Below are 12,686 nucleotides of genomic sequence, written 5' to 3' on the forward strand. Positions count from 1 at the left end.
TACTACATCTGGGCTGGTAGCTCTCTTGCAGATTTACCTTTAAGCTCCTGGGATATTAAACACATCTTCACAGTGCATTTATTCACTTCCGAAATTTGTTACCAACAATTGAACTAAGTTTGAGACTAACAGAGATATCCACAAGTACAACACTCGAAGGAAAATGATCTGCATTACCCTTTAATGAATCTGACTTTGGCACAGAAAGGGATGAAATATGCAGCTATAAAACTGTGTTACGATCTACTCTTGGATATTTTTTCTTTTACTGTAGTAGGTTTCAGCCTATTGGATATATTGATAACCAATAAAAAAAATGTTCCAAAATATATGAAATACATGCTTTGGCACATATCTGGCACACCAAGCATGTAAGGTGCAATACCTCACGGTTTAGTGTTTCTTTACGAGTACTGTACAACATACAAAAGACATCCTGTGTAATGCACATGATCTACATCAATACCCCTTTACTCATACAGTATGCGACATAGTGAAACAGTTTCTTTCCTTACTCACATACAAATGAACCAATGTTGGATGCTTACCTACACGGGGAATAAACAGCGATGCAAATTTCCACAATTGAAGGTTGGGTAGATCCTTTATCCAGTGTGTGAACTGTGAAGTTTGTTTGTGTGTGAATAAGAACAGAAACTGTTTGAAAATCTTCCATACAGCATGATTAGTGGAGTATTAATGTAGATCATATGCCATTCTACATCTGTACTTGCATCTACACTCACCCTCCGCAAACCACTGTAAAGTGCATGGCAGAGAGTACATCCAATTGTACCAGTTATTAGCGTTTCTTCCCTTTCCATTCACATATGGAGCATGGAAGAATGATTGTTTCAATGCCTCTGTGTGTGTGTGTGTGTGTGTGTGTGTGTGTGTGTGTGTGCCGGCCGAATTGGCCGTGCGGTTAAAGGCACTGCAGTCTGGAACCGCAAGACCGCTACGGTCGCAGGTTCGAATCCTGCCTCGGGCATGGATGTTTGTGATGTCCTTATGTTAGTTAGGTTTAAGTAGTTCTAAGTTCTAGGGGACTAATGACCTCAGCAGTTGAGTCCCATAGTGCTCAGAGCCATTTGAACCATTTTGTGTGTGTGTGTGTGTGTGTGTGTGTGTGTGTGATACGTAGGGGGTTGTAGTGTATTCCTAGAATAGTCATTTGAAGCTGGTGGTAGAAACTTTGTTAGTTGACTTTCTCAGGATAATTTATTTCTATCTTCAAGAGTCTGCCAGTACAGTTTCTTCAGTATTTCTGTGACATTTTCCCAAGTATCAGACAAACCTGTGACCATTTCTGCTGCCCCTCTCTGTATACATTCATTATCCCCTGTTAGTCCTATATTGGTATGGGTCCCATACACTTGAGCAATATTCTAGAACAGGTCTCACAAGTGATTTGTAAGTAATATCCTTTGTAGACTGATTGCACTTCCCCAGTACTTCACCAACTATCCTGAATTTTACCACCTGCTTTACGCACAAAGGAGCCCATGTGATCATTCCATCTCATATCCCCACAAATTATTACATCCAAGTATTTGTAGAGTTGGCAAATTCCATCAGTAACTCATTGGTAATACACTCGAAGTATACTATGTTTCTTTTTCATTTTGTGAAGTTCAACATTATACATTTTTCAATATTTAACACACGTTAAAAGTCTTTGCACCACTTTGAGATCTTATCAAGGTCTGACTGAATATTTATGCAGCTTCTTTCAGACAGTACTTCATTATTGATAGCTGCATCACCTGAAAAAGGGGGGGGGGGAGGTGGGGGGGGGGGCATGAATAAGGTACTAGTTATGATGTGTAACTTAGAAAAGTTAGAAAAGTAGCAGTAAAATAAATATAGAACTGATAGATATTGCATATTACAGGGATGGTGTTCCATAAGTGTTCCAAATTAATTTGTCTCTTATACACTCCTGGAAATTGAAATAAGAACACCGTGAATTCATTGTCCCAGGAAGGGGAAACTTTATTGACACATTCCTGGGGTCAGATACATCACATGATCACACTGACAGAACCACAGGCACATAGACACAGGCAACAGAGCATGCACAATGTCGGCACTAGTACAGTGTATATCCACCTTTCGCAGCAATGCAGGCTGCTATTCTCCCATGGAGACGATCGTAGAGACGCTGGATGTAGTCCTGTGGATCGGCTTGCCATGCCATTTCCACCTGGCGCCTCAGTTGGACCAGTGTTCGTGCTGGACGTGCAGACCGCGTGAGACGACGCTTCATCCAGTCCCAAACATGCTCAATGGGGGACAGATCCGGAGATCTTGCTGGCCAGGGTAGTTGACTTACACCTTCTAGAGCACGTTGGGTGGCACGGGATACATGCGGACGTGCATTGTCCTGTTGGAACAGCAAGTTCCCTTGCCGGTCTAGGAATGGTAGAACGATGGGTTCGATGACGGTTTGGATGTACCGTGCACTATTCAGTGTCCTCTCGACAATCACCAGTGGTGTACGGCCAGTGTAGGAGATCGCTCCCCACACCATGATGCCGGGTGTTGGCCCTGTGTGCCTCGGTCGTATGCAGTCCTGATTGTGGCGCTCACCTACACGGCGCCAAACACGCATACGACCATCATTGGCACCAAGGCAGAAGCGACTCTCATCGCTGAAGACGACACGTCTCCATTCGTCCCTCCATTCACGCCTGTCGCGACACCACTGGAGGCGGGCTGCACGATGTTGGGGCGTGAGCGGAAGACGGCCTCACGGTGTGCGGGACCGTAGCCCAGCTTCATGGAGACGGTTGCGAATGGTCCTCGCCGATACCCCAGGAGCAACAGTGTCCCTAATTTGCTGGGAAGTGGCGGTGCGGTCCCCTACGGCACTGCGTAGGATCCTACGGTCTTGGCGTGCATCCGTGCGTCGCTGCGGTCCGGTCCCAGGTCTACGGGCACGTGCACCTTCCGCCGACCACTGGCGACAACATCGATGTACTGTGGAGACCTCACGCCCCACGTGTTGAGCAATTCGGCGGTACGTCCACTCGGCCTCCCGCATGCCCACTATACGCCCTCGCTCAAAGTCCGTCAACTGCACATACGGTTCATGTCCACGCTGTCGCGGCATGCTACCAGTGTTAAAGACTGCGATGGAGCTCCGTATGCCACGGCAAACTGGCTGACACTGACGGCGGCGGTGCACAAATGCTGCGCAGCTAGCGCCATTCGACGGCCAACACCGCGGTTCCTGGTGTGTCCGCTGTGCCGTGCGTGTGATCATTGCTTGTACAGCCCTCTCGCAGTGTCCGGAGCAAGTATGGTGGGTCTGACACACCGGTGTCAATGTGTTCTTTTTTCCATTTCCAGGAGTGTATTTTGGAAAATAACTTTTTTCCAAAATTACTTGTCAATATGGTCTGGTAACCTCAAAAGGCAATATATAACCTGTTTCACTAAAAGAGAAAAATTCGTGCAGAAAGTACACTGCAGTTTTTTGGGACTGGCTCATATATAGACCACTATGCGGAAACTCCTTTGATACCATAGAGAAATTCTTGAGTAGAGATAAATCATAAGTGTTCAGTGTTTGTTCTCTTGGCATGTTCTAGATCATAACATTTATTGTGCTTATCAGCAAATCTTGATTAATTGTAATAAAATAAAAAAAATACTACAATACTTAGTTAAGTATATGAAAACAAAATGTTATGTAGCCTATACAAATACTGACACAAAAGACACATAGCTGAAGAGTTATTGTCATGCTGACTGATGGTACTAAAGTAAGCAATATTCTAGTTAAATAGGTACAAGAAAAGAAATGTAATGCCCACAAGTATGGCCACAAAAGACACATAACAGCACACACTTATTAACAGGATTACATTAGTACAAGATCTTTTGTTTTGCCATGGAATACTTTGATAATCATACACTACTGGCCATTAAAATTGCTAAACCATGAAGATGACGTGCTACAGACATGAAATTTAACCAGCAGAAAGAAGATGCTGTGATATGTAAATGATTAGCTTTTCAGAGCATTCACACAAGGTTGGTGTCGGTGGCGACACCTACAACATGCCGACATGAGAAAGTTTCCAACTGATTTCTCATGCACAAACAGCAATTGACCGGCATTGCCTGGTGAAACGTTTTTGTGATGCCTTGTGTAAGGAGGAGAAATGCATACCGTCATGTTTCCGGCTTTGATAAAGGTCGGATTGTAACCGATTGCGATTGCGGTTTATCATATCGTGATATTGTTGCTCGCGTTGGTCAAGACCAAATGACTGTTAGCAGAATATGGAATCGGTGGGTTAAGGAGGGCAATACGGAACACCGTGCTGGATCTCTTAAAGCTGCATCACAGACAGGAGCACCTGCGATGGTGTACTCGATGACGAACCTGGGTGCACAAATGTCAAAATGTCATTTTTTCAGATGAATCCAGGTTCTGTTTACAGCATCATGATGGTTCCATCCGTATTTGACGACATCGCGGTGAACGCGCATTGGAAGGGTGTATTCGTCATCGCCATACTGGCGTATCACCCGGTGTGATGGTATGTGGTGCCATTGGTTACACATCTCGGTCATCTCTTGTTCACATTGACGGCACTCTGAACAGTGGACATTACCTTTCAGATGTGTCACGACCCGTGGCTCTACCCTTCATTTGATCCCTGCGAAACCCTACATTTCAGCAGGATAATGCACGACCGCATGCTGCAGGTCCTGTACGGGCCTTTCTGGATACAGAAAATGTTCGACTGCTGCCCTGGCCAGCACATTCTCTAGATCTCTCACCAATTGAAAACGTCTGGTCAATGGTGGTCGAGCAACTGGCTCGTCACAATACTCCAGTCGCAACTCTTGATGAACTGTGGTATCCTGTTGAAGCCGCATGGGCAGCTGTACCTGTACATTCCATGTGAGCTCTGTTTGACTCAATGCCTAGGCGTATCAAGGCCATTGCTACGGCCAGAGGTGGTTGTTCTGGGTACTGATTTCTCAGGATCTATGCACCCAAATTGTGTGAAAATGTAATCACGTGTCAGTTCTAGTATATTTGTCCAATGAATACCCATGTATCATCTGCATTTCTTCTTGTTGTAGCAATTTTAATGGCCGGTAGTGTAAGTTGCCGAGCAGAGAGATTATGAAGCACAACCCAGATGTTTGAGCAAATTTTGCAAATATTCATTAACACTGTAGAAGCTGTGAATTATTAGTAGATCTTAGCTCTCTTCTAATTGTATTAAAGTTTAATATTTTTTGTCATCTTATCTGACCATGCATTGCAAAGTATTTTGATTCGTATAGTATACTGTCCTTATACATGCTGAAAAGTAATACCTCCAAATTTTTTATTCTGCTCTCATTATTGGCTGAGGTATTACATGTCATTCATATTACTTGGTCAAATTTCCTGCTTTGCTGATGCAAGGGACCACCTCTGCTGCTAGAGGGCTCCAAATTGTGGTATGTAACATGATGGAGTATTATGGAACTATGTCTGTGCATGAGAAATGGCATGATGTAATTGAGTTTTACAAATCTGAAGAGTTTGTCCACCTGTGGAGCACCCTCCCTTCAGCATGATAAAGCCAGACCACACACGACTGCTGCGCTGACTTGGCCTCTTCCGATTTTCATCTTTTCCAAAACCTAACTAACACCTTTGAGGGCTTCCCTTTGATAGTGATGAAGTGATGTAAGTATAGGTCAGGGTGTGGCTCTGTCAAAACTGTCAGACATTCTGTAGTGACGCTATCAACAAGTTTGTCTTTTGTTGGGAGAAATGTGTTTGACACCAAGGTGACCGTGTTGAGAAATAAATATTCAGAAATGAAGAATAAAGATGTAGAATGTTAATAAAGTTTCTTTTACTTAAGAGCTTTGAATTTTCACAGAAAAAAAAAAATCAGTGGCATTACTTTTCAGCACACCCTCATACGTAGTTTTTGTATGTACATCCCTTCCAAAGTAACCTCCATTCCCTGCTTTCACAATTGTGAAACTTTCTGTTCAGAGTTGCACACTCTTGATGATCTTTATGAAACAGATACTTTCTCATATAAATGCAGCTGGCAGGGCCATGATTTTTAATTATGTAAAAATACCTCTACACAATTCTATGTGAGTGACATCATTTATTAGTGTTACAGTTTTCTTCTAAGGTTTAAGTGATTGTTTTTGCAAAAAGTTGTATTTCCCCTGAATAATATACCATACCTTAGTAAACTATGCATGTAGACTTAATGAACATTTATCACAGTTTCAGCGTTGCAACAATCTTTGAGCATTTTAACTTTCATTTGGTAATTTTACTGTTCCATCCTCATCACTAGCATATGGAACGTCATTACCGGTAGTGTACCATAGAAATGCACCAGATGATTATCATGAGCTAATTCAGTTGTGATTAACTTGAGTTATTGTGATGTGAGGAAAAATTAAAATCTATCACGTACCTGACTCTCTGGTCTTCCAAGCAGCAAGACACGTTGGCTGTAAGGAATGTGATCTGACAGAGAGAGAGAGAGAGAGAGAGAGAGAGAGAGAGAGAGAGAGAGAGAGAGAGAGAGTGTGTGTGTGTGTGTGTGTGTGTGTGTGATACATATACCAGGTGATCAAAAAGTCAGCATAAATTTGAAAACTTAAACCACAGAATAATGTAAGTAGAGAGGTAAAAATTGACACACATGCTTGGAATGACATGGGGTTTTATTAGGGGGAAAAAATAATTAAAAAAAAATAAAAAATTAAATTAAAAAAACCAAACAAAGTACACAAAATGTGCGACAGATGGCGCTGGACAGCAAAACGTCAGTAACTGCTACCGTGATGGGTGAGAGGTTACGCCGATATGTTACAGAATAGCATCATTTCCAGCCTGGCTCATAAACACCTGCTGGAACGTACGATGTTTATGCAGTATGGCGCTTCACCCCATATTGCTAGACGTGTGAAAGATCTCTTGCACGCGTCGTTTGGCGATGATCGTGTGCTCAGCCGCCACTTTCATCATGCTCGGCCTCCCAGGTCCCCAGACCTCAGTCCGTGCGATTATTGGCTTTGGGGTTACCTGAAGTCGCAAGTGTATCGTGATTGACCGACATCTCTAGGGATGCTGAAAGACAACATCCGACACCAACGCCTCACCATAACTTCGGACATGTTTTACAGTGCTGTTCACAACATTATTCCTCGACTACAGCTATTGTTGAGGAATGATGGTGGACATATTGAGCATTTCCTGTAAAGAACATCATCTTTGCTTTGTCTTACTTTGTTATGCTAATTATTGCTATTATGATCAGATAAAGTGCCATCTGTCGGACATATTTTGAACTTTTGTATTTTTTTGGTTCTAATAAGACCTCATGTCATTCCAAGCATGTGTGTCAATTTGCACCTCTCTATCTACATTATTCCGTGACTTACTCAGTTTTCAAATTTATACTGACTTCTTGATCACCCGGTATTTTGTGTGGGTGGGTGTGTTTTTCTGCTTTCCCTGTTTCAAACACATCTATGTATATAGCAACTTCATGAAAGTTGTTGTTGTGATGACAACAGCAAGGTCTTCAGCACCCCATATTTATGAAAGGAAGGCACACTTTTTGAAGAAAGATGGGAAAAAAGAAGCATAGTGAGGTTTTGAAAAGAAGGCTGTGTAATGTTTGAATGGGGATAGTGTACACGGATATTTTGCCGCATGCATGTCTGTAGTGATATAGGATGATTCTGTAATGTAAATGCAGATATAAATATGGACTAAAAATATTCTACATGTACATCCCTACACAGCAAAACAATATAAGGCAAATGGCAGAGGGTACTTCCCATTATACCTCATATTGTGAGTGGGAAGAACACACTTCTGTGCACTGTGATTAGTCTAATTTTATCTTCGTGGTGTGTAGCGGAGTAATACACAGCAGGTTTTAGTATACAGAATGAGATTTTCACTCTGCAGCGGAGTGTGCGCTGATATGAAACTTCCTGGCAGATTAAAACTGTGTACCCGACCGAGACTCGAACTCGGGACCTTTGCCTTTCGCGGGCAAGTGCTCTACCAACTGAGCTACCGAAGCACGACTCACGCCCGGTACTCACAGCTTTACTGTTCAAGTCTCGGTCGGGCACACAGTTTCAATCTGCCAGGAAGTTTCAGGTTTTAGTATATTCCTACAGACGTTACAGCTAGTTTTTTAAACTTTGTAAGTGGGATTTTGGGGGACAGTTGGCATTATGTCTTGAAGCACCTGCCTGTTCTGGTTTCACCGCATTTCCACGCATCAAACAAACCCGTAATCATGTGTGCTGTCCTTCTTTGTATGCAATCAATAACTTCTGTTCCTCCTATTTGGTATGTGTCCTAGACACTAGAGCAGTATTCTAAGATGGGTCAGATAAGTTTTTCATGAGCAGTCTCCTTTGTAGATTGACTGTACTTTCTGAGTATCCTGCCAATGCACCATGGTCTACCATCTGCTATACCCACAGCTGAGACTGTGATCGTTCCATTTCACATCCCTACAAATTATAAACCCAGGAATTTGTATGAGTTGACCCATTCCAATTGTACTTTGCTCATACTGTATTCATAGGATATTATATTTTTGCATTTTGTGAAGCACGCAGTTCTACATTTTTTATCATTTGAAGCAAGCTGTCAATCATTGCTCCACATTCACATCTTATCAAGATCTGACTGAATGTCTGTGCAGCATTTTACAAAGTAATTCCTTATACTTACGGCATACTTACTTCTTCTTATATGAAGTAGTTTTTTAATACAGTTAATCTACCTAATGTGATTGAGCAATTCTGTCCCTGCAGAAATTTCTAATGCATATTTGGATATCTATGAAGGTATAACATTTCCCCTAACATCTGTTATCAGGAGGTACTTCTCACTATAATCTGTGTTAATATTCCTACCTATTCCATACATTAATAGAGTTTGGAAGGAATGACTTATTGTATGCCTCTGGCCAACCTGTTCCTTGAATCTGGTCTTTGTTGTTACGTCATTAATATTAGGAAATAAATGCTGCACTAGTCTGTGAGTGTGAGAATTTGAAGGTGCTTGGAGATGTCTATGTTTACGGAATTTATTATCTGAGAAATTATCTTTTGCCTCATTTTTTCCTAAATTACCATTTCTGTTTTTTATTGTAAGTATTTTGATCCTGCTTTGGTGCACAGCATATGCTGTACAAATTCTACTGCACAGGTCAGAATAGCATAACATACAGTAAAAACAAAAAAGGAAAATATATGAACATTCCTATGCTCTATGTACAGTTGAACGGTATGTATCTGAAGAAAAATTACTCAGGTTACATATTTATAAATTCTTTTATAGAATAAAAACAGTGCTTTCTCAGAAATGCCTCTTGTATGTTTTTAGGTGCTGGAGTAGTCTTCACTTCTTCTAGTGTGTTACTGTGTAATATTATGGCACTGTGGACTAGGTACACTTTCCTGACAGAATGATGTTCGGGAAAATATTTGATTGTCATCTGGTACCATAATCGTGCACCTGCTTGTTCTGTACAAGCTAGATAGTTTTCATGAGATGGTAAATGAATGGTGTTTCAGGAACAACAAACATTGGACATTTATAACACCAATTTAGTAAAATGAAGTTTACAATACTATAGTTTTTCATGCTCGCATATTACCCTGAATGCTCTTTCTCTGCATTTTACATACATTTATGCTTTGAATAGCATTTCTCCACAAAATGACTCGATAGGAAAGCAGTGCATTGTATGCCTGTACCACCGTTTCTTTACTTGCTGCAGCTTTTAATATCCACAACCAGCAGCACACTGACGTCAGTGTCTTTGACAAATTACTTACATGTCCATCCCATTTAAACTCCTGATAAACCTAGATGACAAAAAATTATAATCGCTAATATTTTCTAATTTTTTTCTTTAAGCTTCCTTGGATACATTTTTGATCCCATTGATGGTTTACGTTAATGTAGACACAAGCATTTTTTTTTTTTTTCGATAACGTACAATTTATGCTGAAGCACTCTGAAACATACCTACCATATGCATTGACTGAGCAGCTCGACTCTCTCTCTTAAGAAACAAGGAATGAGACTATACACAATATGGAGGCATATTACTCTTCAAAATCAGCGCCGCGTTTCAAAACAATTTGATAATTATTTAAACCATATTGACTAAAATGTGACAGGGCCTCATTGCAATGAAAGTCTTGGTTAGGGTGGCAGGCTGATTTGTATCATACCCCGTGGTATGTTATGTTGTAAGGCGACATTTTACTTGTGTGGGTACTGGGTGGTGTTTCCAGTAAACATGAATACTAAATAAAGAGTGCGGCGAAAGATTAATCTATTGAGTAAACTGTCAACGTTCGCACCATATTAAATGCAGTTTTGGTTGAGTGATTTGAGGGAAGGGGACCAAACAACGAGCTCATCAGTCCCATCGGATTAGGGAAGGTCGGGGAAGGAAGTCGGCCGTGCCCTTTAAAAGGAACCCTCCCGGCGTTTGCTTCAAAAATGGTTCAAATGGCTCTGAGCACTATGGAACTTAACATCTATGGTCATCAGCCCCAAGAACTTAGAACTACTTCAGCCTAACTAAGGACAGCACACAACACCCAGTCATCACGAGGCAGAGAAAATCCCTGACCCGCCTGGAATCGAATCCGGGCGCGGGAAGCGAGAACGCTACCTCACGACCACGAGCTGCGGACCCCGGGGTTTGCCCGAAGCGATTTAGGGAAATCAAGGAAAACCTAAATCATGATGGCCACACGCGGGTTTGAGCCGTCGTCCTCCCCAATGCGAGTCCAGTGTAAATGTAGTTTCTTAGTTAACAAAAAATAAAACTGTAAAGTAAATTCACAATATATGTCCCCAACGAGTATATTACCCTAGATCATATACATAAAGTATAACATACATAACCTACGAAATGTTCCACGCACCACTACGTGACTTACGACACTTTTATTTGCGATATTTTTTTTTCTGTGCGCCTATAAAAGCACAGTTCTGCCTCTTGTAAATTGCTCTGATCTTTTACATTTATGAATTTTGCAGTTTTCTTCCTATTCATCGCACATTATGCCCCAAGTCCAGGCCGCCAGTAACAGTTAGATTATATCCACTCTCCAGTTTCCCTACGTAACGTGAAGATGTTTGCCCTAAAATGTAATAATCATTTCTGCGTAAGAAAATTAAGCAAAAACTTTCGCTTAAACTTGGCGATGGTAAAATGGCAACGTATCTGAGATTTCTTTCTGTTATGTTTTACGAAAGCAAATAAAGCAAAGTGCAAATTAAGTTACATCAGAAAGCGAATGTCTTCGCTATGATTACATCGAGATCTTTGAAGTGTGAACCTCGTGTTGCGGATAAGGTCGGAATACCGTGAGAGCGACGGTGAAGTTTTTTGTGAATACGTCGAAATTTTAAGGTGACACGGGAAGATAACGCACAGCTGAGCAGAAAAATGTCGTGGCTATTCGGATCTCGAGGGCAGCAACCGCCCCCGCCGATGGAGCCGCCGCAGCCGCCACCCGGCATCTCATCTGGGGGTGATGGTGATGACAAAGCCAGAAAATCTCAGATGGAGGCGTACCGGTTTGATTCCTCAGCTCTGGAAAGAGCCGCACAGGCTGCAAGGGAACTCGAGAAATCCCGTATGTAAATTCTGAGCAATATGTGTTTGTGATTACATAACCTCCTTACTTGCAAGTTAATATCAGCAGGACGTTATGCCTCTTTACGGATTGTTTTAGAAGTTTTTAGGACTTATTATTAGTGTGCTACTAATGTTAGGGTGACTTAAATTTGTTAATGTACATTCTATTGCAGAATTCCGAAGTACATTGTTGACACAGATATTGCATCAGTGATTTGCTTTAGACAGTTGCTTTTATGACGATATCAGAATAAGTTCTGACATAAGTCATTCTCATTCCATTAATTTTGATCCAACAGACGTTATTACAGATTTCGGTCCCATTAATGCATTCATAGTAGGCCTATACAGTAACAAAGACAAACAACTGTCATATGACGTTTTGTTACGAGTGTTAAACAGTAATTATGAGGCAGCCATATACTGTTTTTGCTTGCTCCATTAAATGTAAACTTAAGGAAAACTGCTGCTCTGAATTAAGTTGCTACAACCCAGGTGCTGGCCGTTGTGGCCAAGCAGTTCTAGGCGCTTCCTGTCTCGGGCATGGATGTGTGTGATGTCCGTAGGTTAGTTAGGTTTAAGTTCTTCTAAGTTCTAGGGGACTGATGACCTCAGATGTTAAGTCCCATAGTGCTCAGAGCCATTTGAACCATTTTCATACAACCCAGGTACATTAAGTGGCAGCTGGTTACCACTCTTAGTTAATGCATAGTTGTAAATAGAATGGGCTGTAGGATTTTCTGTGCTCTGTGTAGGCCAGAGTCTGTACAGTAATCATTTTCAAGACCCTAATTTAAATGCAAATTAACCTTATTAACTTCCAGTCAGTTCCTACATAACAGCGAACGTTAAGGTTTCTCTCCCCTTCGACCCTGTCATTTGCGTTTTTATGTAGTTAATGTATAGTGTACATACATTATTTGTTCCAAACTATTCTTTGAATATTCTCTATTGCGAGTGTGCTATACATGATTTACCAATATCCCTAATAGT

At 41.5% G+C, this 12,686-nt stretch overlaps 1 protein-coding gene across 1 annotated transcript in view; it reads left to right on the forward strand.

The window, feature by feature from the left end:
- Nucleotides 1–11,359: 11,359 nt before the first annotated feature.
- Nucleotides 11,360–12,686, forward strand: part of LOC126427148 (ATPase family AAA domain-containing protein 3) — a 106,988-nt gene continuing 105,661 nt past the window's right edge. The window contains exon 1 of the mRNA XM_050089374.1: nt 11,360–11,691. Coding sequence (XP_049945331.1) covers nt 11,502–11,691 — 190 coding nt within the window. The 5' untranslated portion in view covers nt 11,360–11,501. The remainder of the gene's footprint in view (nt 11,692–12,686) is intronic.

This window comes from Schistocerca serialis, chromosome 11 (assembly GCF_023864345.2).
Source record: "Schistocerca serialis cubense isolate TAMUIC-IGC-003099 chromosome 11, iqSchSeri2.2, whole genome shotgun sequence".
Lineage (NCBI taxonomy): Eukaryota > Metazoa > Arthropoda > Insecta > Orthoptera > Acrididae > Schistocerca > Schistocerca serialis.